This window comes from Amphichorda felina, assembly GCF_050947745.1.
Source record: "Amphichorda felina strain 45539 chromosome Unknown scaffold_2, whole genome shotgun sequence".
NCBI lineage: Eukaryota > Fungi > Ascomycota > Sordariomycetes > Hypocreales > Bionectriaceae > Amphichorda > Amphichorda felina.
The window spans coordinates 2,917,507-2,940,872 of NW_028145048.1; the positions used below are offsets into that span (position 1 = coordinate 2,917,507).

Here is a 23,366-nt window from a genome sequence, read left to right on the forward strand (position 1 = left end):
TTGAGGAACTGGTCGGGTTCGTGAATGACGATTGTCGTCACATTGCGAGCATGTTCTTCCCCGTCACCGCGGGCAAAGTTCTCGCAAGGTCGACTTATGATGGCTAGATATTCACGGTAATATTATGCTGACGAGGCCGAGGCAGTGTCATGAGCTTCTTGTGAAGAGTGGCAAATACTCGGTGTAAGTCTTTGGAGAGAAGCTCCCTCAATGGTCATCGCGGCGTATTATAGCATCGCGGAGCGTTGCCGTCCATGGTGAGGTAAGATTGACCCGAGCTCGGAATTACAAACCTCTTTACCTTGCATGAGTGTCTTTGATGAACAGGATATGCATTTTTGTTTCCCAAGTGCCGTTGAGGCCAAAGACTATGTGGATTTACTCTATTTTTGTGGCGCCTTTGACAAACAAGGTAGACATCCAATACCACCAATGGCTACCTATGCAATACTAGTACCGTATATATTCAACCACGTGTACTACTATGCAGTACATGGTACAACATGCACGGCCGCTATGTAGGCAAGCAAGGAAAAATGGCTGAACAAATATGTACTCTAATGCTCTAATAACACCGCTTCTACCATCCCCAGCTACCTAGCCGCCTTGAAGTCCACCTCACCCGCCGGCCCCAGCACGCCCGCGCGGTGAAAGTACGTCCTCGCCCTGATGTACGGATCCAGCTTCCAGTAGTTTGCGCGCAGCTGGTGCGCCAGCTCGAGCCGCCGGGCGGCACTCTCCTTGGCATCGGCCGAGTCAGGATCGCGCGCCGCCACCCACTCTAGTGTGTGGGTGTCGAACTGCCGCGCCAGGTCCGCCCGCTCCTCCCGGATCAGGGTCTTCTTCTCCTCGTCCGCCATGCGCCCGTTCTCCTCCGCCAGCGGCTCCACGTACTTGTACTCCCACGTGTCGTCGCCACCGTAGCTCTTCTGCAGCTGGTCCTTGGGGATGAACTTGAGCATGTCCGCCGTGCTGCTGGTGAAGTTGATCTTGGAGGCGATGACGGGGTCTAGCCACCCCTTGATGATGCTCCAGATGCCTGTTTGCACGTTAGCTCACTCCTTCATCACATAGTATATACTATTATTATACACGAGGAAACCAGGGCAAACGAACCCCAGAAGACAAACGGCGCCTTGTGGATGAGGAGCAGACCCAGCGTCTCGGGGTACCGCGCCTCAAAGACGTGCACGAGGAACTTGACGACGTGAAAGTCCATGTTCTTGAGGCCGAAGCCCGTTAGATCGAAGATGAGGCACGCCTTGTCGTTGGGGAACGTCAGCATCGTCTTGATGCTCTCGACATTGTGCAGCACGTAGCTCTCCATGGCCTCGGGGGTCTGCAGCTTGGGGTCGTGCAGGCGCACGCGGATCACGTAGACGGGGCGGCCCTCGGCGTCGGTCCCGCGGACGTAGCTCTTGCCGGAGCGGTACTGGGTGATGAAGGCCTTGTCGTCGGCCGAGGGCGCGGCGAGGTGCGCGACGCTCTCGCCCCGGAGGACCACGTCCTCGTCGATGCGGTGCTCGGCGCGCCAGTCGAGGGCCGAGACGAGCATGGCCATGGCGAGCTCGACGTCCCACTTGCGGGCGCGCAGGAAGCGCAGCACCGCCGCGTCCGGGTGGTCTGCCATGATGAAGCCCCAGAGGCGCTCGCGGAAGGCGTCCGGGCACTTGTTCTGGAGCTGCTGGCGCAGCTTCTCCGTCAGGTCGGGGACGGAGTCGCTGGCGTGGTCGATGCCGCACAGGCGGTGCAGATGGACCCAGGCCTCCTGCATCTTGCGCTGCTCAACGGCCGTGAGGCCGGCGAGGGACGCCACGTCCTGGTCTGAGGCCATGGTGAGATGGGTTTCTGGTCGCGGCGTTCTCGGTGGGAGTTGGTTTCTCTGGGAGGTTCTGGGTACAGCTGAGAGTTGGTAGGACAGAGCGGTGATGACAACGGCTTTTGGTTATGAGCTGGGAGTCTCTTTGTACGGGGACACGATGGCCTCGTCGTCCTTATCGCTGGGTCGTCGCTCGATTCTTTAAGGACATGAGGCGCCGATGAGCCCCCAGAGTCCCCTAACGTAAATCGTCACCCACCAGCCTCGCTTCACTTTCTCCTGAAGGGCACAGGCGGGCTAGAGTTGGTCTCACGAGGAGTCAAGGACCGAGGATAGCTGGATCAGAGAACCAAAGCCTCGCAAAGTACGTCCCAAAGGAGTAGGGCGCGATGCCAATCATGCAGTGCAGCCAGCGCTCCCCGTGGGGTAGGCGATGGGTGAGGTTTGTTGTTCGGTGGGGTCGTGGCTAGGTAAGGCACCCCGTACCCGTACATGCATGTATTTTCTTCGCCCAGCTTCCCCGCACATCCAGGAATCTGGCGTTCTCCAACCACAAACGTCACAGCACAGCGCAGTCGAGCAGCACAGCATCGCAGCACCTCGCAAGCCACCCGTTGAGCTGCCTGCTCGCACGTGGGGAATGACCACTTGCGGCAGTCAATTGCAGTGCGTGCCACGGGTGCGCCACGCGATCCCCGGACTCGGGGACCCCTTGCGACCTGCTGTTTCAAGATGCCCCGATGGCGGGAGATGCGACATGCATGCGAGATGCAGTTGGAGATGGGGTTTCCAGCGCCTTTCCATGACGCCGATTTGGATCCTACATCTTCTTGGACACCCTTGGGTAAGGTATGTACGGGGAGGCTATCTGGTCGGAGATCTAGTGCCATCTCACACACTCATCCAGTACCAACGAATATGACAAACATCTCACGGATAGCTCATCGCTACAAAATGGGGTATTCTAACATTGTATTCATATCCTCATAGAAAACAAAACAAGTCTGCGCAACCCACCAAGCCTACATAATCTCCAGATCCGTGGTAATGTCCCCCCATTTGATGTCCGCCATATCCAGAAAGTAGTTCTTCTTGGGACTCCACTGCCCGTCGCCACCAGTGGGCAGCACCGTCATCAGGTCCTTGAGGTACGTCGACGACAGGCTCATCAGGGGCTTCTTGGGCATGGCCTCGGGCCTTCGCAAGCGCGGCACCGCGACCTTGCCGCCGGCCTGCTCCATGCGCCGCACCACCCGCAGGAACAGCTGGGCGCTGACGTCGGCGCCCAGCGTCCACGAAGCCGACTCGTACCCCGTCATGAACATCAGGTTGGGCACGTCCTGCAGCATGGCCGACTTCCACGCGAACTTGCCCGCCAGGCTGAACCTTTCCCCGTCGAGCGAGAAGCGGATCCCGCCGCCAAACTTGAGCTTCAGCCCCGTCGCCGTGACGATGACGTCCGGGTGAAGCGCCGCGCCCGACTCGAGCTCGATGCTGTCGCGCGTGACGGTGCGGATCCGGTCCGTCACCACGTCGGCCTTGCCGGACCGCAGCGCCGCGAAGAAGTCGCCGTCCATGGACGCGCAGAAGCGCTGCTCCCACGGGTTGTACCGCGGCTTGAAGTTGGGGTCCCACTTGATGTCCGGGGGCAGGTTCTTGGAGACGACGTGGCGCACGAGGGCCTTGGCGAGCCCCGGGAAGCCGCGGCAGAACCAGGTGGTGATGTGGCTGCGGACCAGCCAGAGGATGCGGTTGAGGAAGTGGGCGATGCTAGCGGGGAGGAGCAGGAAGAGGAGGCTGGTGAGCGGGCTGGTTGAGGGCAGCGGGAAGATGTAGCTGGGGCTGCGCTGCAGCATGGTGACGCGCCTGACCTTGTCGGCTATGCTTGGCACGATGGTGACGGCCGTGGCGCCGCTGCCGATGACGACGACATTCTTGTTGGTGTGGTCGTAGTCCTTGGGCCAGAACTGCGGGTGGATGACCTTGCCCTCAAAGTTCTCGATGCCGGGGATGACGGCCTCCAGGGGCGTCTCGTAGTCGTAGTAGCCCGTGCCGAGGAGGAGGAAGCGGCAGCGGTAGGTGGAGGGGGTATCTTGGCCGCCGCGGTGGACCTCGAGCTCCCAGCACTTGTCGGCGGAGCTCCAGTTGGCGGCGGTGACGGAGTGGCGGTAGCAGATGTGGTGGTCGATGCCGTGCTCGCGGGCCGAGTCGGTCATGTACCTCTTGATGTTGTCGGCCGAAGCCAGGGTCTCGTTGCGCGTCCAGGGGCTCCAGGGGAAACCAAAGGTGTAGATGTCCGAGTCGGAGCGGATGCCCGGGTAGTGGAACAGGTCCCAGGTGCCACCGAGCGAGTCGCGACTCTCGAGGATGACATAGGTCGAGTCTCGAGGGCCCTGGGTCTGGACGCGGTAGGCAGCGTTGATGCCCGAGATGCCGGCGCCGACAATGATGGTGTCGAAGAAGAAGTCGTCCTGCTTGGCCATGGTGGGCGACTGTAGGCGATGGTGGGCTTTGCTCGGGGGAGCTGGTGGGAAGAAGAACGTCGAGGTTGTGGCCGCCGTGTAGTAGGCAGGTAGTATGGAAAAGAGATATATCACCCGATAAGAGCGGGATCGGGATAACAAACCGTTGGATCGGTCCGTTTAGTGGTGGGAGGTATTGACCACTAGGTAGTTAGTACATACCTAGTAGTCACAGGACTACTACATAATACTCTGTATTAGTACGGTAGTGCGGTAGTCGACCCTCGGCAAGGATGCTTTTTTGGCCCAAGGGCTCTAGGAAACAATGGGTAGTAGCAGTGCAGATATCTACTCGAACCTACGACTAAGACAAAATTCATTACGTGGCAATGGCATGACCTGTGGACGCATGTGAACTTGGCCATGGGGGCCAAATCGTCACCGGGGCCACATCCGGAGGCATGAGACGGCGCTCGCGGAGGCCAACCGTCGAGAAGGGACTGCTTTTGCGAGTCTTGCGAGGGCTTGCGAGGGCTTGCGAGAGCTTGCGAGGCTTGCGAGGCTTGTGAGGCTGTTCCCAGCGCAGGTCCAGTGGCGAGATGGCACCCTGGTGATCATGGGGCAACCGTCCAACCTGGGCGGATCCGGACGTAGTACTAAGGCAGCACAGATAGCATCATCGATATTTCCAAGAACTGCAACAAGTCGCCGATGTGCCTCGGCGGGGGCGTCCCGACTCCCGATGCACGATCATCTCAGCACCCAGCGTCTGGTCCACTGGAGACATGCGTGAACCGCAAGGGGGGCCCCAAAGGGGAATAGCAGATAGCGTCCATCCAATCCAGACCACGGGATGCGCAAGCAGGGGCCCAAAGGGGCAAGGTGGTACCCGTCTGTAGCTCGACGTCGATGTGCTCGAACCAGCTGGCCGGGCGCGTGTTCCCGCATGTACTGCTGCTGTAGATGGTGTACCTGTGTGTACTTGACTCATTACTCAACTTACACGCTCCTCCACAACTTCTCCAACAGGACTGTTGAACCGCCACATGCTTCAAAGTGGAACTGGAGCATTGAGTCTGGCGTCACAACAGCATCTTCATAATCTATGGCACTGGGCAATTTGGTGGCAGAATACACATTGACCAATTCAATTCGTATCATCATGATGCACACCACCACATAGTTACTATGTACCTATCCCACTCAACCCCGTAGATACAGCGTCGACGCCCGCAGCAGAAACTCCCTGGCCTCACGCGCCGCCTCCTCGGCCTCCCTGCCAAACCCCATGCGGTCTCCCAGCAGGATCGCGTCGTGCGGGCAGCCCCTGGACATGCACAGATGCACGTCCCAGCCCAGCCCGCCGTACGCCTTGGCAAACGCCCTGATGTCGTCGCTCAGCACCTCGCGGTCGCCCCCGTTGATGTACATGGGCACGTTTCTGTTGCTGTCGTCGCCCTCCAGCCTGAAGGGGTGGTGCAGCGGCGACAGGTACGGGTTCGCCGGGTCGATGGCACCCCCATTGGTGATCGTCACGGCGCCCCAGCGCCCAAAGTCGGCGTTGAGGTAGTCGGTCTTGTAGTGCGGCGACATGCGCATGTCCTGGAGCAGCGCCGCCGACACGTCCACCCAGGGTGACCACAGCGTCACGGCCCCCGGCGCCGGCAGGTCGAGCTCGCGGCCGTGCTCGTGGATGTAGCGCAGCAGGCCCAGCGCTAGGTTGCCCCCGGCCGAGTCGCCGGAGAAGACGATCTGGCGCGCGGGGATGCGCCGCTCGCGCAGCAGGTACACGTACGACGTGACGGCGTCCTGGAGCTGCGACGGGAAGTGGCAGCCCCTGTGGCTCGACAGGCGGTACTGCGGCGAGCAGACGTGTGTGCAGCCCATGTGGCGGATCAGAGTGCGCGCCGTGAAGCCCGCGTCGTGGTCACGCCCGTCGCCGATGACAAAGGCACCGCCGTGGAAGTGCAGCGCGACAGTCATGTTGGGGCCGACGACGGCCGGGGGAGGAGGCCGCGCAGGTGTCCATGTTGCGCCTACGGGCTGCGGTCGGACGACGGGGTCCTGGAGGGGGCCTTGGTACAGCTTGGACGGCGCCGGCTGGATGATGGCGAATCTGTTGCGCTCCTTGCCCGGGTTGAGCGGGAGATGATCTCCGGTCTTGAGGAGCGACCAGTAGAGCAGGACGAGGCGTACCGCTCGCACGCGGATGGCCTGGTTGAGGGACCATTCTCTAGCCGGACGGGTCCACGGGAGGATGCAGAATAGAACATCAAACACGAACCGGCTAAGCAGCCATGGCGTGTAGAGGATGACGCGGAGCGCCCTCAGGAAGGTAATGAGAGCCATGGCAGGTCTCACGGTGCGTTCGAGGCGGGTGATGCGTCGTTACACCATCTAGTGGCCGGACGCCGGCTAGTATACATAATGGTAGGGTAGCACATGTACTAGGCGTGTGAACGGATTGTAGGGAGTAAACAATGGCCCCGCTGGGCAGGGGAGGGATAATCATGTACGGATATGAGCCCCTCGGCATTGCAGCTGATCCCCAACTTGAATGTTCCCAAGTCCGGCCTGTGGGTCCGACCAGCTCTGGGCCCGTCGGAGGCTCGGGGCATCTGGGGATTTTACCATCTGAGCTTGGGGTAATATTACGTCGTGGCGCCGCACAGTTGCAGGACCATCCTCTCTAGAGCACAGGGTTGAACACGACAAATTGGTGGCTGAGAATGGGTAGGGCGAATGCGTGCAATTGCTGGACCATGACTCTTGAGAGCGTTGCCATTTGCTACACATTCATATTGTATTGGTAGCTCGCAGCTGTAGATATAATAATAGGTAGAGTAGATGGAGCTGCCTATGCCAAATCAACCACGACTGTCTTCATAGCTCATAAAAATACCATATAGAAACAATCCTTCCCCACGCTCTTCACATGCTCATGGGGTAATAGAATCCCGGCCGCCAGTTAGTAGACCATCAGACGGTAGACACCCGTCCAACCACGTCCCGTAGCACCTCCTGGAGCCAGTTGGGCCAACCCCTGATGCCCGCCACAATGGACGACCTGTCGGGGATGATGACCTGGCCGCCTCGTCGCTTCTTCAGCTGGCCTACAATCTCGTCCGCAATCACGTCCGGTGTGAGCATCTTGACGCCCGACCGCTCCAGCTGGCCCTGGATGTCCTTGATCAGGGGTGTGGCCACGAAGTCCGGGTGCACCACCGTCGTCATCACCTGGGGGGACTTGTAGTGGTGCCGGAGCTCGAGCTTCAGCGCCTCGTGGAAGGCCAGCGCGGCGGCCTTGGTGGCCGAGTAGTCTGCGCCCGTGGACAGCGCGACAAAGGACGCCAGGCTGGCGACGGTGACGATGTGCCCGTGGTCGAGCTGGATCATGCGCGGCAGGAACTGCTGCACCGTGAACCAGTGGGACATGCAGTTGACGCCAAAGATCTTGCGCAGGTAGCTCTCGGGCATCTTGAGGATGGTCATGGGCCTGGTAATGCCCGCGTTGTTGATGAGGATGCTAGGGTGGCCCAGGTCCTTGCGCACGCTGTCGGCCGCGGCCGCCACCGACTCGGCCGACGTCACGTCGCACTGGTAGAAGCGGATGCGGTCGTCGTTCTGCAGCGCCTTGGGCAGGCCCTGGATGTCCAGCACGGCGACGCGGACGCCCATGGCGACGAGCCGCTCGACGACGCCCTGCCCGATGCCGCTGCTCCCGCCGGTGACGACGGCAATCTCCTTGGGCCAGTCCCAGCCCTGGGCCTTGCCGACACGCCACGAGTTCTGGGCCATTGCGTTGAGGGCCTTGTTGATGAGGCGGAGCACTCCTACGGCGAGGAGGACGCGCAGCACCGTCTTGGTGGTCGACAAGTCGGTGGGCGACGGCACCGACGCCGCCAATGCCGCGGGGAGTTTGCTGACGATGTTGGCCAGCACATCCTTGGTGTCCTTCGGGGCGTAGGTGGTAGCCAGAAGCAACGGTCCTGAGACGAGAGGCGACAGAATAAATCTGTTCAGAGCTCCGACCATGTCACCGGTCGGCGAGTAGATCAAGGTCGACATGCTGGGCTTTCTGGTTGGGGGGGACGCGAGGCGGGGGACGTGAGGCGGGGGGCGTGAGGTATCGTCGGCTAGTCGTGGTGTCGAGGGAACAATGACGACAAGGAGGCTTCTGACCACCCGACTTTAAAACGGTCACGACCGGAGCCGCAGATGCGAGACTCTGTCTATCATGGTCGCCCGAATCGCAGCTCTGTTTTGCTTGTGTAGTAATAGGCCCAGCCTCGGTCCACAAGCATAGAGGTTGAAGTTGCGAGGACGACAGTTGTTGCTCGGAAGCTAAACCGAGTCGAGCATTTCCACACTGAAGCTTGACTGACTTGAATTGCTCCCCAGGCCCCAGTGGGCGCCGCGCGGGTCAAGGACGCGGGAGAGAGGCAAGACGGCGAACAGGAGACGAACTCCGTCCCCACCGGAGCTGTTGCAAAAGCCGGTCCGATCGTGATTCATTGGTCAGCGATTGGGGTCATCCGTTCATGTGAATGACGTGGTAGAGCCGCGTCGCCCACCCACGCGTTCGCGGGCTTAGGGAGGGATTGGCGGGCAGACGGTCAATGGACTGTCAATGGACTGTGGGGTGGGAACGATGAACCCGTCGCTCTGACGGCTGCGACACTGCGTTGCCCTGTCCGTCGCAGACTCGCTGCCCAGACTGGCGCTGTCTAGGTAGGTTGACTGTCCTGGATGCCCGTGCAGTTGGGGTGGGAAGTGGGAGACTGCAGGCAGGACTGGGGTGCAGGGCGGTCAGTCTTCCCCGTCCAATCTGCCCCCTTCTGCTGGCGCCAGCTGCCATCTGCCATCCATCTGCCATCTCCAGGATCTCCGCGACCCCGCTTCTTGCTCTGTTCGGACACTCTATTCTGGGCCACTGCTTGAATCTCGAATTTGGTATCGATACGGGATACTGCCTCTTGCATGTCATCATGGTCTTCCCTGGACGATTCAGCACGGGTTGCCTTCGCTGTCGCCAACGCAAAGTCAAGGTATGTACCGCCCCCCTGAGTGGGCACGCGTCGTGCCGTCGGGTCCCATCCGGGGAGGGATCCAGGACCGGCGCCCCAAAGCTGCAACGTCCAGAGACTGACCCGTGATGCTTGATTACGGATAGTGTGACGAGGCCAAGCCTTCTTGTCGACGCTGCTACATCTACGGCAAAGAGTGCCCCGGCTATACCGACCAGTTTCACTTCCGCCATGGCCTGACGGCATCCAACTTCTCCCCGGAGAAGCCGAGCGCGCGGCTCGCGCCGTCGCATCGCAAAGACAAGCCCTCGACATCGCGCGGGACCCGGAAGGCTGTCAAGCAGGAGGAGGAGATCCCAGGGACCGATGTGTGGTCGCCCCCCGTCCAGGCGCCCCCCAAAATATCATACGACGATGTCTCGCTGTGCTATTTTGTCCGCCGCTTTGTCTCACCCGACGGCATGGATGGCTTTCCGGGCCATCTGACGTTCCTCCCAAGCATGTTGGATCATCACGGCCAGGGCGTTCTGGAGCTGGCCACGCTGAGCGTCGCTAAGATGGCTGCGTATAATCAGTTTGGTGGCGATGAGTTTCGGCTGCAGTCCTACCAGACGTACGGCCGAGCCATCCAGAGTCTGCAACACGCCATACGGCAGGAAAAGGAAGCAACAGATGACAAGGTCCTCGCTTCCATCCTGCTGTTGTGTACGCTGAAGGTGAGACTGTATTCGGGCGACAGAGCTTTGACAATGCTGATGGTTATTGCTGCAGGACATAAGCGGCGAGGTTACGGGTGATCCAAACGAGCACGCTCCTGGCATTTTCTATCTACTCGAGAAGAGAGGCGTGGAGCAGCTTGCAACCAGGAGAGGGGTTGAGTTGTTCCTCTTGGCGCTGATCCGATTGGTGAGGAGTGCCTTGCTCCCAGCTCTCATGCACGGGTGGGCTGACTATTCTCACAGCAAGTCTATTCCTTTGTGCGGGAGGATGACCGCTACAGTGACCCGGGTGGCCTGACATCGATCCTTGGCTTCTTCAACCCGCTCATTAAAGCCATGTCCATGATGACAAAAACCCTATCCTTGCGGAATCAACTGTCAGAATGTGTCACCTTCCCAGATTTCCACCAAGCCATGATGTCTCCCCTCGGCGTCGCCCCGGCGTCGCCGTCCTCTGTGGGCTCCATCTACGTCAACCCGAACCCGGATGCCCATGAGTCTGCTGTCCGGGCCTGCCTAGAGACGCTTGAGGAATTTCACCACTGGGATCAGGAGGCGGCGTCGTACTGGCAAAGCGCATTTGAGGGCCGGACATTACCAACCGCCCTGGGCGAGGTGGGCACGCAGTTGGCAGGTTGCGACCCGCCAACGGCCTGCACCATTGTCCTAGTTCGCTCGGCACGCCTCATCCTTCTCCTGAGCCTGCTCACGTACCATAACATGATGCAGCTTGCCGACGACGAGACCTACGGTGATATGACCGCCTGGGAAGACTGGCTTCCCATCTTGCGCGGGGAACTCCACGGGTCCATTGACGATATCCTCGCCTGCGTGCCGTTTGTGCTCGGGGACGTCGCCCCCAACGGCCAGGCTCCGACCGTGACATACGATGGCGCTGGTGCAATTATCATCACCCAGCCCCTGAGACTGGTCACCTTCTGTCCCTACGCAAAACCGGAGCAGATAGAGGTGGCACGCAAGACGCTGGAGAGGATAAATGGTGCCATTGGCATCAGGTCGGCTGTCTCATGGGAGGGCGACCATGCCGCCCTAATACAGCCGCCGGCGAGTCCCGGCTCGTTTGCTGGCCCAGGACAAAGCCCTGCGCCGGTGCAACAGCAGAATCAAAACGGAGAGCCCTCTTACGGGCCCGGAGTCTTTTGAGCCTTGAAGGGGTTCTTTGTAACTCTATATTTGTATATATAATGTGTCCATGTGGCGATTTGTGTTGTACAGGCGCCTGTTGTTAGAATGGCTCGCTCGGCGGGCATCCGAGAAGATCTAGTACTCTGTACCTTCATATTATACCCCAGCAATGCGATTTTGAACCAAATACATTGTTGTAATTGATTTTAGGGGTGCTCCAATTGGGCACATATCTATTTTATTTCTTCTTGGTGGAAGCCTGGGAAGCCCTGACCTTTTTCAAGACGGCCAGGTCGCGCTCCCACAGGAGCATAGCAGCCGCGGCGATGGGCCCACCCGCCACGGTCCAAAAGAGGATCTTCTCGAGGATCCCAAAAAATCCAGGCCCCTTCTCGGTGCTGTAGGCAAGGTAGGACGCCCAGAGGATGAATGAAGCCGAGGTGGAGTAGATGTCCCAGCGCAGAAAGGCGCCGACAATGTCCCTCGACACGGCGGCGGGAACGGGCGTCTGCGCCATGGCGAGGATGGGCGGGTTCGTCAGGGAGGTCGGGCCCAGGGCCTCGGCAAAGGTCAGGCCCGGGATGAAGTTCTGGAAGTGGTTGGCGACGAGGGTGCCGACGACGACGAGGTGGACACCCATGCAGACGGAGAGGACGAAGCGGTAGGCCTTGCCCAGGGACTTTTCGACCTGCTCGGGGCTTTCTCTGCGCTTGCTGGACTGGGAGCTTCTGCCAAAGAGGGAGCGCAGAAGGGGGTGGAGGACGGATTGGTAGAGCGGGAAAGGCTGCCACAGAGCAATGGCGTGGTAATTGCCCCTTACGGAAAGTATGTTGAGGGCGGGCAGGGCCAGGCCGAGTGATGGGAGAATGTAGGAGATGGTGGTGGCCCAGGGGAGGGTACTGAGATCAATAGAGTCCACGGCCACAGTCTCATAGTCCTGGACCGGCGGCAAGCTGAGGATTTGAAGGGTGAGGTAGATGGGTGCTGTGATGGCGATGGTGGCGATCTGGAAGACAATGCCGAATAACCCAGTGCTGGAGCAACAATTAGCATGTGTGCCATCTGCATTTTCAAGATTAGGATGGACTTACTAGCTGAGAATAGTGCCAGAATTTCTCTTTCGCAGACCCTCCATAGCCATCAAAAACCAGGCACCGCAGAACAAGGTGGCCATGTATGACGACGACATCAGACCCCCGTAGTCAACCTTGCCCAGGTCGGACGGGCCGGCGAAGCCCATGGCGAAGAACTCAAAGAGCAAGCAGAACGCGTTGTCGAGGGCCGTGATGCCCGTGTAGCGGCTGCGATGGTATTCATGGGCCCGGATGAGGACGCACTCAGTCGACGGCGAGGCGGTCCCGTGGGCGACACGAAGGCAGTCGCCGATGGCCTCGAAGAAGCCATGCTGGAAGGCCAGCCCCATGCTGGCGTAGCCTCCCAGAAGGCCGCATGACAGAATCAGCACGATGGCTATGAACGACGACGGAGAGGCCATGGTGATCTCGGTGGTGTGAGCTCCTTGGGGGTGATCTCGACCACCCGTGGTTTTCGACCCTAGGTGAATATATACGCTGGTAACGAGCTAAAGCACTCCAAAATACCTTCCCGATAGGGCAAGACACTCTAAAATAGTAGTGTATAAGCTCCCGGCGAATTTGGTGACGGTGACGTCGACGAAGCTGATCTGATTGCGACGTAGGTAGTAATAGATTCGAGGAATCATGAAGTCGGCAGCCTCTCTACCTACACCAGCGTTTAAAGTCTATCGACTCCGCAGGCCAACCTTGGGAGAATCTCCAACACCCGTTGCCGTAACCCTAGGCCCCTTAGCCCCCCCCCAGCCTGCAAAAAGGCAAGTCCTAGAGGATGTCCGCTTGAGCGGTCTGTGGAGTCGGGAACGGAGACGCGGGGGAACCCTCAACATCAGCCGCCGGAGGTCCGGGGTACCCCGTGTGGGGGGGATGGAAGAACAACTGCAAAAAGATCTGACATGTGAATCCTCTACGTCAGCGGGCCCTCAGACACAAGGCTGGAGCCGCGCATAGAGGCGTGCCTCGCATTCTAAGCCCAACGGAATCCGCGTTTGCGATGGAGGCAGGTCACAATAAGGACGCTCTCACCTTGGATCTTAGGTGGTTTCTGGTGGCTTTTGGTGGCGGCTCTGGGTGGCCTGGGGCTTCGCAGGCTAAACCCCTTTGGGATGCCCTTGCGACCTGCAGAGCGCTCAACGCCCATCAACCGTTATTCAGCCACTGGAGGGCCCACTGAGCCAATGACCACTCACTGGACAGGCAATACTTGGGGGTACATGGCCTCCAAAAGGGTACTTTGGCAAGAGCTGCCCTGTCAGCTGTAAGCCTGGTGGGAGGGGTTGATGCAATTCACACCTTGGCAGCTCTCCTCCGCTCTCCATACTCCGTTCCACCAGCGGACAGGAAAACTTCGCCAACGGGGCCCGTCGCCATGGACTTTCTAATCCAGCTTCGATGTTGGCTTGGGTACTGGAGCCAGGCCCCGTTGCGAAGGATAGCCGTCGTAAGTTTTCATCGTCCTGAGCGAGTCAAGTTGCATGATTCTCACTGCTCAGTCTCCATCTGTCAGGTGAGCCACACTGTCCTTACTGCCAGGTCTCGGTTTTCGGACTCGCATAGAGAGCGCAATCAGAGCTGGGCTTGCGTTTGCTCTGATGCCTATCGTCCAAGACACATCATCATTCGATCATCGCTGCCGAGCGGGAGGCACGGAGGGTCTACGAGCCGAGTGCCCCTTGGGACTTAGACGCGGATAATTTGAGAGCTGCGACCGTCTCTACCCTGGGGCTGGGATACTTGAATATTCATCCTTCCGCTGGTCATCGTCGCTTTGTTGAAGACTGGGATTTCTCTCACCAACACACACACAATGGGTCATCTGGAGCAGATTCTCAGCCTCCCGGGGCTCACTCTCATGGGAATAGCAGAGTCATTCCTGGCCATCAAGCTGTTCCCTGGCTACTACAGCTCGCAGAGTCCCCTCTCCTTTCTGGGCCTCGTTATCATTGCCAACTATGCCTTTGGCCTCTTCTTCTGGCTTTTCATCTACCCCAACTTTATTAGTCCGCTTCGCAACCTGCCAGGGCCGAGAGTAAGTGGTTGTATCGCACATTCAGTTAACCACTGCTGACTATTCATCTAGTCTGCATTCAGTCTCTCACATAGGACCCTCCTCATCACGGACAGGCCTTCTGGTGATGTTTGGTTGGACCTAGCCAAGGAGTATCCAGGAGAGGACCTGATTGGTCTCACATTCCGTCGCAACCAAGCCATTATCACCAACCCCCGCCTACTGGCAGACCTTTTTGTCAACCGCAGCTACGATTTTGCGAAGCCAACCCGGGTTGCCAACTTCCTACGCCTTGTCCTTGGCGATGGGCTTGTCGTGGTCGAGAGGGACCAGCACAAGTTCCTTCGCAAGAACTCCATGCCGGCCTTCCACTTCCGGCACATTAAGGAACTTTACCCCATGATAGTGGGCAAGGCGAAGATCTTGACTAAGACCCTGAAGTACGAGATTCAGGGAGGAGAAAACGGCGATGAGAAGGGATCCGGAGTTGTTGAGCTCTCCACGTGGGCGAGCAAGGTCACCTTTGACATTATTGGTATCGCTGGTCTGGGCCGCAAGTTTAACGTTGTTGAGAAGGCGACGGAACCGCTCCAGGAGATTTATGAACAACTTCTCCAGCCATCCCGGGAGAAACTTGTATTCTCCATGATGTCGCTTGTATTCGGCTACGGGTTTGTCAAATATCTCCCGTTGAGGATGAACAATATCTTCACGCGGCTGACGACGTCCCTCGACGAGATTTGCGGGGTCATGATCCAGGAGAAGAGAGAGGCCATCACTAAGAAACGGGATGACCATTTCGATATCTTGTCATTGTTGATTAAGACGAACAACTTTTCAGATAGTGAGTTGAAGGATCAGCTGCTGACATTTCTGGCTGCTGGGTAAGTCTTTGCCCCCCGATGATATCTATAAAAGTGAGACGAGCACTATACTGACATGACGCAACTAGACATGAGACGACTGCATCTGCCCTGACCTGGGCATGCTACCTCCTCTCCAAGCACCCCGAAATACAGGAAAAGCTGCGCCATGAAGTCGCCGAAGCCTTTCCCGGCGGCCTCAGCGCTGAGGCCGACGTCGACCTCGCCAGCACCCTCGAACAGATGCCTTATCTCAACGGCATCATGAATGAGACGCTCCGCCTGTACCCCACGGTGCCGATGACGATGCGCGAGGCCCTATGCGACACCCGCATCGGCGACTACTTTATCCCCAAAGGCACAACCCTTGTGGTCTCCATGTGGCTCATTAACCGCTCGCCCAGCAGTTGGGGTGCCGATGCGGGCGTCTTCCGGCCAGAGCGCTGGATCAATGACGACGGCAAGCCCAACCAAAATGGCGGCAGCAGCAGTAACTACGACTTTATTACCTTTCTTCACGGGCCCCGGAGCTGCATCGGGCAGAACTTTGCCAAGGCCGAGATGCGCTGCCTGCTGTCGGCCATGGTGTCGTCGTTCAGCTGGGAGCTGGCCATGGATGATGCCAAGGTCTTGCCGCGGGGCGTCGTCACCATCAAATCAGCGAATGGGATGCATCTGAGGCTAACGCCTCTAGAGTGATGAGATGATAGATATTGCGATTAAGCGCGGGCTGGGAAATATATGCATATTGGCTCTGGGACTGCTAAGTGTTATTGGGGCTCACCATATAAGTCTTTGTATCGGACCTTTACTTGGCACAGAACTTTAGAAAAGAAGAATGCAATTTTTGGAATAGAAAAATGCTAGAGATGAAAACGCCATTTTTATCGTGATGTTGCTGGTGTTGCGGACCATTTTGGGAGCATTGCTTGTATTTAGGGTAAGTGGCTCGATCTGGAAGAAACCATCATTAGCTCTGGACCTATACCATGTAGCAACTGCCCCTTATGCAGGAGGTATCTCCATTGTATCGGTGGCTTAACCTCATCTCTACGTACTAATAGTAGTATAAACCTGGTAATTTACATGAAGAATTGTGGTGCGCGGCAATAACTTCTAGTTTGGATCAGACCATACTCATCATTCATAGCGCCAATGTGTTGTCCAAGATGAGATTATGAGGATAATACCCAGCATCAAATGTCCGACTACCATGTTCAAAGTCGAGCCCCCCGATCTACCGACTCCAGGCTGGCAACGATGCAGTGCGCATTAACGCCGCCATATCCGAGTGCGGTGACACCAAGCCGGTCACCTCTCTCGAGCTTCAGGTGGCTGCGCGGGGGAGCACGCGTGTCTTGCGAAGGTCGATGAGGTCATTGACGTCCCCCAGCTGGCGCATGGGCGGCACGGTGCCCCTGTGCACGGCCAGCGCCGCCTTGATGAGCGACATCATGCCCGACGCTGCCTCCGAGTTCCCAAAGTTGCCCCTGTTGGAGCCGACGAGGAGCTTGCGCGCCGCAGAGGACGCTTGGGATGTCGAGCTCGACGGGCTTCGGGAGGCTGACGCGGTGCCGCTGCTGGACCGCGTGCTGGTCTTGCTGGACGGCTTGCTGGACACGTTGGTGTTGTTGTTGCCGGCAAAAGCTGTTTCGGACTCTACAAAGGCACGCTCCAGGCCCTGAACCTCGAGAGCGTCGCCGATGCTGGTGCCGCTGCCGTGCATCTCCACGTAGCGGATGACCTGGGGGTTGACGCTGGAGTCGACGATCGCCTCGTGCACCACCTTGGCCTGCCTTGGGACGGTGAAGCCAATCTTGTCAACGACGCCGTCGGTACCGATGATATGTCCTTCTATGGTAGCGTAGATGCGGCCGCCGGCTGTCCTGGCCGTTTCCAGGGGCTTCAGAACCATAGCTGCCATGCCGTCGGCTAGAACTAACCCGTCCGAGCGGGCCCATTGCGTAGACGGTACAGGACATGGAAAGGCCGTCATGGCCGGTGGCCAAGTGTTGATGGATTATCCATCGCACAAGAAACTCTGTAGAGAGGTCGAAGGGCCGGCGTAGCTCATCTCGTAACTTGGCCTCGTCGGAAATGATGGCGACATTTTGAGTGCAGCTCGCTGAATTACGGATGGCCATGTAGGACTGAGACATGTCCTGTGATGTGCCATCCATGTGGAAGGTGGCACGCAGGATATCATGTTGACTGCCAAACTGGTGTATAGCTATGATTGGGAAGGTCAATTGCAGATCGTGGCGTATTACCTTGCCTCCCTGGCGGGTAAATATATTGGAATTACTGGTTAGGATGCTCTCCAAAGCGAGCTTTGACGTTGCCAAGTCGACTTTGAGCGTCAAAGCATAGTGCGTAACCCATGGCCGGCGGACGTACTCCAACCACAATACCTCCTGAACCCTAGCGAGAAAAATTGCGACCAAAAGGTTTCCTTGTGGTGAAGAGAGTCGCAAATGGGTTTGCGGGGCGCTGTTGGGCCCCGTAATGAAGGGCATAGGCGAAACGGAGGCACTGGTAGCTATGATTATAAATGTTGTAGAAAGGGGGCAAGGAATAAGGAGATTGCCGAGTGTGATTTGAAGACGAGCTTTCACAAAGGCTTTTGACAATCTAACATACACGTGTATTTATGGGGATATAATAGAGGATTCACAACATAGGATGTGTACTTCGTATAGTCTTCACGGCACGGCACATTTTTAGCCTTGGACGAGAAGAGAATTTTGCCACTCTGAAAGAAACTGCATATTCAAAACTTTTGATGGCCTAACATGTCTACATGCATGTGACTCTTCTACATAAACACCAGGACCGGGACTACCGGGGCTAGGATCATGAGCGGGAGAAGTGGTAGGTTGTTCACGATAATATTCTGTAGGCCTACAAAAACTATCGAGGCTGCTTGAACATGCTTAAACGGTGTCACTGGCTCAGACGGACATAGCCGCAGGCTGCAGGATCCCGCGGAGTTCTCCCCTAATCGGAAGCTAACGGCCTAGTTTTGATAGGAACTTCCGCCGGCTATCTGTAACCTGAATTTGCTACTTCACTTTTATCTTCCTATGCTGTGTTTCTTGCCACTCGGTATTATGCTAAGTTTGCTTTTATAAGCACATGTAGTAGAGCTGGGCAATGTGTACAAAAATATCACAGACTCCTCGTCTACCAAGGTAGATCCTAGGTTTGTGGAGTTATAAAATCAGATGAAAAACTTAACGGCGGGTCCGGAAGAGGTAGTATTCGCCCACCATGAAATTAATCAGTACTAACTCCTAAAACTCTATTTGATATTGTTGATGCGTTCCTGTGGTAGTAAGATTGACGTCGGCAGAGTTTTTGAGAGTGGCCGGGTGGGGATTGCGGCTCCGGGATCCGCATACCGACTCCGGCAGACCCGTGGTGGGTTGTGGTGGGCCAGGGGACGGGAGTGTGGTCATTATGCACTCGTAATGTGTACCAGCTTACTCGACAAGATGCGAGAGGTGGCATGCATGGCATGTGTGCGTGTTGAAGCTGCGTAAGGATCTTACATTGTACATGTTTGGTTGCTCAATACCTGTTAGGTACGTGTAATATTGGTGATGATTTAACATCTGCCTGTGATTGAGGGCCGCTCTTATCTGCTCGTATTTGCACATCGTATAAGAAATACTGCTTTTTAGATATTAAAGGGTTGAGGTTGGAAGACGGGTGGGGTGTTTGCGACTTGGGGGTTCCGATTGTAGTATTTTCAACTACTACTTCGTCATGAGGGCGAGGCATGACGTATACAAGGGTACTATCCGTGCTCCTATGATATTATGTACATAGAATAGCATCTCAACGACTATGCGTACAGTCTTGCGAGTATGCACGTATGCATGAGGTATGTGATATCGATTTGAGTTGTGTGATATCCAGGTTTCAGCCTGCGCAGGTCGCATGATGAGTCTGTTTGAGCAAATCAGAAGTAAATGCGAAATTCATCAACAAAAATTCTTACGCAACTGCTCATCCGGATCGTGGGGGTCCCCGTTGGGTTGATGGCCCGCCCGAATACATGTATTATTGAGTGTCCTGTATGCTGGCGGATTACGGATCAGCAGCTGGCTGAATCGGGTACCGGGAATAAGGGAACCATCGGATTCAACTGGCCGTAGTTACTACGTACGTATGGAGTACGTGTAGATTCGTCGTGCCATCATGCATGAAACCTTTTTGATCTACTTCGTGCCTCTACCACATCTCCGGCTGGTCCCGGATGGAGCCGGTTTCGTGGATCGGCACACTTCCGCGAGGCTGTGGTGCTGTGGAGCCATTATCCATCCTCGTGCTGCTACGAGTCCTCGTTGGTTAGCGATGAATGTTTACGCAGGTAATTTCAGGCTTTCAGCTGAAGCACGGTTTGCTAATATTTAAAGTCACATTAGCTTTGCCGCCAATATTACGTGCGAACCGCGTCGGTCTGTTGGAGAGGGAGGCTGCCTACTTTGTACCGACCAATGTAGTAATAATACCCGGTATCGTACGAATACTTTGTATCAATTCGTATTTTGAGCTGTTCTATGATGTAGGCTGTGCCGGTTTGGAGCGATTGTCTCCCAACCCGTGGCGAACTTCCCATGAGAACATGTATTATTGAGCATGTACGAGCGTGAGTCCATGTATTGACGGATAAATGGGGGCTCATGTTGACCAACGGATACGAGTACGAAGTACTTTTGGCGGCTATCAAACGACTGCAGCAGATCCACGGGTTTGTCGGGCTGGGAGCATTCGCTCGCAGCCGTCGCAGCTGTCAATAATAACACAAGGAATAATTTCGATGTAATACTAATACCATGTACGAGTGCCACTGGCCAGTAAAGACGGGGACCGGCATATGAGTCAGTACTGCTAGTACGGGACCACGGGTATACATGTACATGCATGTACGTGTCAGGCAGACGCGAGGATGCAGCCAGTTTGATGCCGCGTCGAGTCACTTCATGTTCATTGGACATGATCGGCATGTCTCGCATATACAGCGATGCGACTCTTGTCTCACACCAGCATTGAAGTTCCAAGCCCATGTGCTTGGTGAGATGCGCGGACAAACGTTTCTTCGGCCGTGGCTTAGGAGGCCCCGTTGGTTCATCAGCCTCTCATCGCCATTCAACTCTTGCATCTTTCGCCCTTTAATGTTCTTACCCTGTGCGCAATTGCCTCTCCATCTGGCGCGACTGCATGAGTGCATGTAGCTGCCTCTAACCTACCGTCGCCAGCAGTCCAGCACCATTCCTACTGCCATGGGTGGTCTCATCAACATTGCTAGGCGTCTGGCCTCCATCCCGGACCGCGCCGCAGAACGTCCTTACTCTATCCTGGCAGTAGTCTGCTCTGCCATGTTCCTTGATTGTGAGTTGGCCAAGTTAACGTACGCGCCCTGGCCGGTGTCCTTACGCGAGAGATGATTCCTACATGCAGTATCGAATCTCTCTGCTGTTACGATAGCATTGCCGACCATTGGAAAGCAACTCGACACCGACCAGTCGCAATTGCAGTGGGTTATCTCTGCATACGCCCTTACGGTACGTGCCATGGTGCCATCTTGGAACCGACGTCGAGACTTCAAGCTCACACAACCTGCAGTTTGGAAGCTTCCTCCTGCTCGGTGGCCGAGGCGGCGACATCTTTGGCCACCGTCGCGTGCTGCTCTTCGGGTCCTACTTCTTCGCCCTGTTCACGCTCGTGTGCGCCCTGTCCCCCAACTTCATCGGGCTCGTCATAGGCAGGGCCTTCCAGGGCATCGGCGCCGGATTCACCATCCCCTCCGCCCAGGCCCACGTCGCCATCTACTTCCCCGACCCGGCGAGGCGGGCAAAGGCCCTGGGGTTCTGGGCCGCTGCCGGCTCCTTGGGGTTCATCACCGGCCTCATCCTGGGCGGCGTCCTGACGGCGCTGCTGTCCTGGCGCTGGATCTTCTGGATCTCCTTTATACTGTCTGGCCTGGTTGTGCCGGCCGCACACCTGGCACTGCCTCGCCCTGCTGCCTCCAGACCCGCGGCTTCTTCCCCAGACCCGGCGCCCCAGGAACATGAATACGGCGAGGAGGCCACCCACCAGAGGACAGAGAAGAAGCTGTTCCACTCCATCAAGGAGCGCTTAATCCGTTTCGACGTCCTAGGCATCTTCCTGGGCGTCCCGGGCCTGCTCCTACTGACCTACGCCCTGACGTCTGGCAACATCGCGGGCTGGGGCTCGCCATCCATCGTGTCGACCCTGGTCATCTCCGCCGTGCTGCTCGGCCTCTTCGTCTTCCAGGAGTCCCGGGTCAGGCAGGCCCTGATCAACCCCAAGCTGTTCCGCAGCCTGTCCTTCAACCTGACGCTGGTCCTCGCCGTCGCCACCTACGCCGTCCGCCAGGCGTGCTCCTACTTCCTGACGCTGCAGCTGCAGTCCTACGGCAACTCGCCGCTGCACACGGCCGTGCTGTTCCTACCCCTGGGCGTGTCCGCGCTGATCGCCAACTCCATCGCGGGGCGCCTGGTGCCCGTCCTGGGGGCGCGCGCCATGTTCGTCCTCGGGTGGGCGCTGTGCATCCCCGGGGTGGTGCTGTTCAGCTGCATCGACGACCGGTCGAGCTACTGGCGCTTCACGCTCCCGGGGATGGTCCTGTACATCGCGGGGCTGGGCGTCGTGTACATCACGGCCAACTTTGTCGTCGTGTCGTCGGCGTCCAAGAGCGACCAGGGCGCCGTGGCGGGCATCTTCAACGTCGCCCTGCAGGTCGGCGGGAGCGTGCTGGGGCTGGCCGTGCTGACCGCCATGGCGGAGGGCATCGACGCCCGGTTCGGCGATGATGGGGTGGGTAGGGAGGAGGAGGAGAAGGGAGAGTCGGACGCTGGGGCTGGTGAGCTGTCCGGGGTCGGGTACCGGAGCGTCTACTACTCCTGTGTCATCCTGTGCGGGATTGCCCTCCTGGTGAGCCTCTTCGGCGTGAAGGTGCCCGAGGCGATGCGGGGGTCGATCTGGAAGAAGAAGGAGGAGGTTGCGGCGGAGGCCACCGAGATGGAGTAGGACGGGGGGTCCTACTACGAGCACATACAATGTGTAGCGGCCAGTGCGTCAATAGTGGTCAATACTCTTCAGGTCCTTATACTAGTCGCAGCCGCATCAGGCAAGGGATACGATATATCCTGTCTGTGGGAGATATTCTGCAATCGGGATTGGTAGCGCGCAACTTGTCTTCTCAAATCAGGATATTGTGATGGTATTGTGTAGGGATCTACTGATACAGGAATTCAAGAGATGGTTTACTTCAACCTCAGCAATCTCCGGAACTCCCGAGACCCCGTCTCGTGTGCCCTGATACGTAATAATTCGTCCAGGTGCTCATGGCCAAGCGGCCGCCGTGCTGTGAGTCGCAGGGCAAGTTGCTTGGCGAGCCATTACTAATGATATATCTTATTCCAGTAGCCATCTGCGATTTATTCGTGTTCCGAAATCAGGGTGGTCTTATCTGGGGACAGGGTAGCGACGTGCTCGTGTCACAATGCTTTCCATCGCGTAGCCTCGGGTCGGGAATTGTGGGCGTGGGTGCCATGTCGCCCATACATGTAATAGGTAGGTATTGCAATTCGACGGGGCCACAGTTCTAATACATACTATGCGAGCCAATCCAAGCGTGAACAACTGAGAATAAAATTACAGGGCCAGCGACGCCAGACTGTGTCTGGGTATAAACGTTCACGTGGGTCGCCAGAATATAGGTCTTTTGGACCGAGGGATCTATATACTACCACTATCCGTACTATTACTGCCATCACGAGCACTATGAACGGACTGCCGTACTACTCGTAGTCCTCGTAGCACCCGCTACCCACTAGCACCTCCAGCAGTGCCGGGAGTCGGGACGCCACCGGCTGGACCCGCTGGGGGCGTGCCGGCAGCCGGGGAGGACAAAGGACGACCATGCAGCCAAGGCTACCTGTGGCGCCGAGATCTCGTGCTTCGATTGGGGGGCCTAGCAATGGTGATGGGAAAAGGATGGAGACATGGGGCGAGTCCGAGCGAGGGCCCGAGATGGTGGACCATGGGCTGACTCGTGGAGTTGGGCCAAAAAAAAAACAAAAGAGGAGGTCAAGTTATATCCGGGAAACCCGTGGGGAACTCTCGTCTTTAGTAGTATCCCTCGGGACAGCAGTTCCAACAGTCCAAACAGTCCAAAAAGCCCCCCCGAGAAGAGG

General features: G+C 57.3%; 9 protein-coding genes across 9 annotated transcripts; 3 read left to right on the top strand and 6 right to left on the bottom strand.

Moving 5' to 3' along the window:
• Window positions 1–593: 593 nt before the first annotated feature.
• ACO1O0_002456 (CRAL-TRIO domain-containing protein) lies at window positions 594–1,834 on the bottom strand (the record flags this gene model as incomplete). The annotated part of the gene is made up of 2 exons (XM_083191925.1): window positions 594–1,039; window positions 1,117–1,834. The coding sequence occupies 2 exons, from the start codon at window positions 1,832–1,834 to the stop codon at window positions 594–596; spliced, it is 1,164 nt and encodes a 387-aa protein (XP_083053139.1).
• Window positions 1,835–2,841: 1,007 nt separating this feature from the next.
• Window positions 2,842–4,302, bottom strand: ACO1O0_002457 (flavin-containing monooxygenase; the record flags this gene model as incomplete). The annotated part of the gene is made up of 1 exon (XM_083191926.1): window positions 2,842–4,302. The coding sequence occupies one exon, from the start codon at window positions 4,300–4,302 to the stop codon at window positions 2,842–2,844; it is 1,461 nt and encodes a 486-aa protein (XP_083053140.1).
• Window positions 4,303–5,484: 1,182 nt separating this feature from the next.
• Window positions 5,485–6,630, bottom strand: ACO1O0_002458 (uncharacterized protein; the record flags this gene model as incomplete). The annotated part of the gene is made up of 1 exon (XM_083191927.1): window positions 5,485–6,630. The coding sequence occupies one exon, from the start codon at window positions 6,628–6,630 to the stop codon at window positions 5,485–5,487; it is 1,146 nt and encodes a 381-aa protein (XP_083053141.1).
• A 630-nt stretch (window positions 6,631–7,260) lies between these two features.
• On the bottom strand, window positions 7,261–8,349 carry ACO1O0_002459 (uncharacterized protein; the record flags this gene model as incomplete). Its single annotated transcript, XM_083191928.1, has 1 exon — window positions 7,261–8,349. One exon carries the CDS (start codon window positions 8,347–8,349, stop codon window positions 7,261–7,263), a length of 1,089 nt encoding a protein of 362 aa, XP_083053142.1.
• A 920-nt stretch (window positions 8,350–9,269) lies between these two features.
• On the top strand, window positions 9,270–11,191 carry ACO1O0_002460 (Zn(II)2Cys6 transcription factor; the record flags this gene model as incomplete). The annotated part of the gene is made up of 4 exons (XM_083191929.1): window positions 9,270–9,329; window positions 9,455–10,024; window positions 10,080–10,214; window positions 10,271–11,191. 4 exons carry the CDS (start codon window positions 9,270–9,272, stop codon window positions 11,189–11,191), a joined length of 1,686 nt encoding a protein of 561 aa, XP_083053143.1.
• A 220-nt stretch (window positions 11,192–11,411) lies between these two features.
• Window positions 11,412–12,668, bottom strand: ACO1O0_002461 (uncharacterized protein; the record flags this gene model as incomplete). Its single annotated transcript, XM_083191930.1, has 2 exons — window positions 11,412–12,207; window positions 12,265–12,668. 2 exons carry the CDS (start codon window positions 12,666–12,668, stop codon window positions 11,412–11,414), a joined length of 1,200 nt encoding a protein of 399 aa, XP_083053144.1.
• Window positions 12,669–14,074: 1,406 nt separating this feature from the next.
• Window positions 14,075–15,837, top strand: ACO1O0_002462 (cytochrome P450; the record flags this gene model as incomplete). Its single annotated transcript, XM_083191931.1, has 3 exons — window positions 14,075–14,296; window positions 14,348–15,159; window positions 15,228–15,837. The coding sequence occupies 3 exons, from the start codon at window positions 14,075–14,077 to the stop codon at window positions 15,835–15,837; spliced, it is 1,644 nt and encodes a 547-aa protein (XP_083053145.1).
• Window positions 15,838–16,465: 628 nt separating this feature from the next.
• ACO1O0_002463 (uncharacterized protein) lies at window positions 16,466–17,318 on the bottom strand (the record flags this gene model as incomplete). Its single annotated transcript, XM_083191932.1, has 2 exons — window positions 16,466–17,070; window positions 17,114–17,318. The coding sequence occupies 2 exons, from the start codon at window positions 17,316–17,318 to the stop codon at window positions 16,466–16,468; spliced, it is 810 nt and encodes a 269-aa protein (XP_083053146.1).
• Window positions 17,319–20,426: 3,108 nt separating this feature from the next.
• On the top strand, window positions 20,427–22,197 carry ACO1O0_002464 (uncharacterized protein; the record flags this gene model as incomplete). The annotated part of the gene is made up of 3 exons (XM_083191933.1): window positions 20,427–20,535; window positions 20,605–20,708; window positions 20,770–22,197. The coding sequence occupies 3 exons, from the start codon at window positions 20,427–20,429 to the stop codon at window positions 22,195–22,197; spliced, it is 1,641 nt and encodes a 546-aa protein (XP_083053147.1).
• Window positions 22,198–23,366: the final 1,169 nt, after the last annotated feature.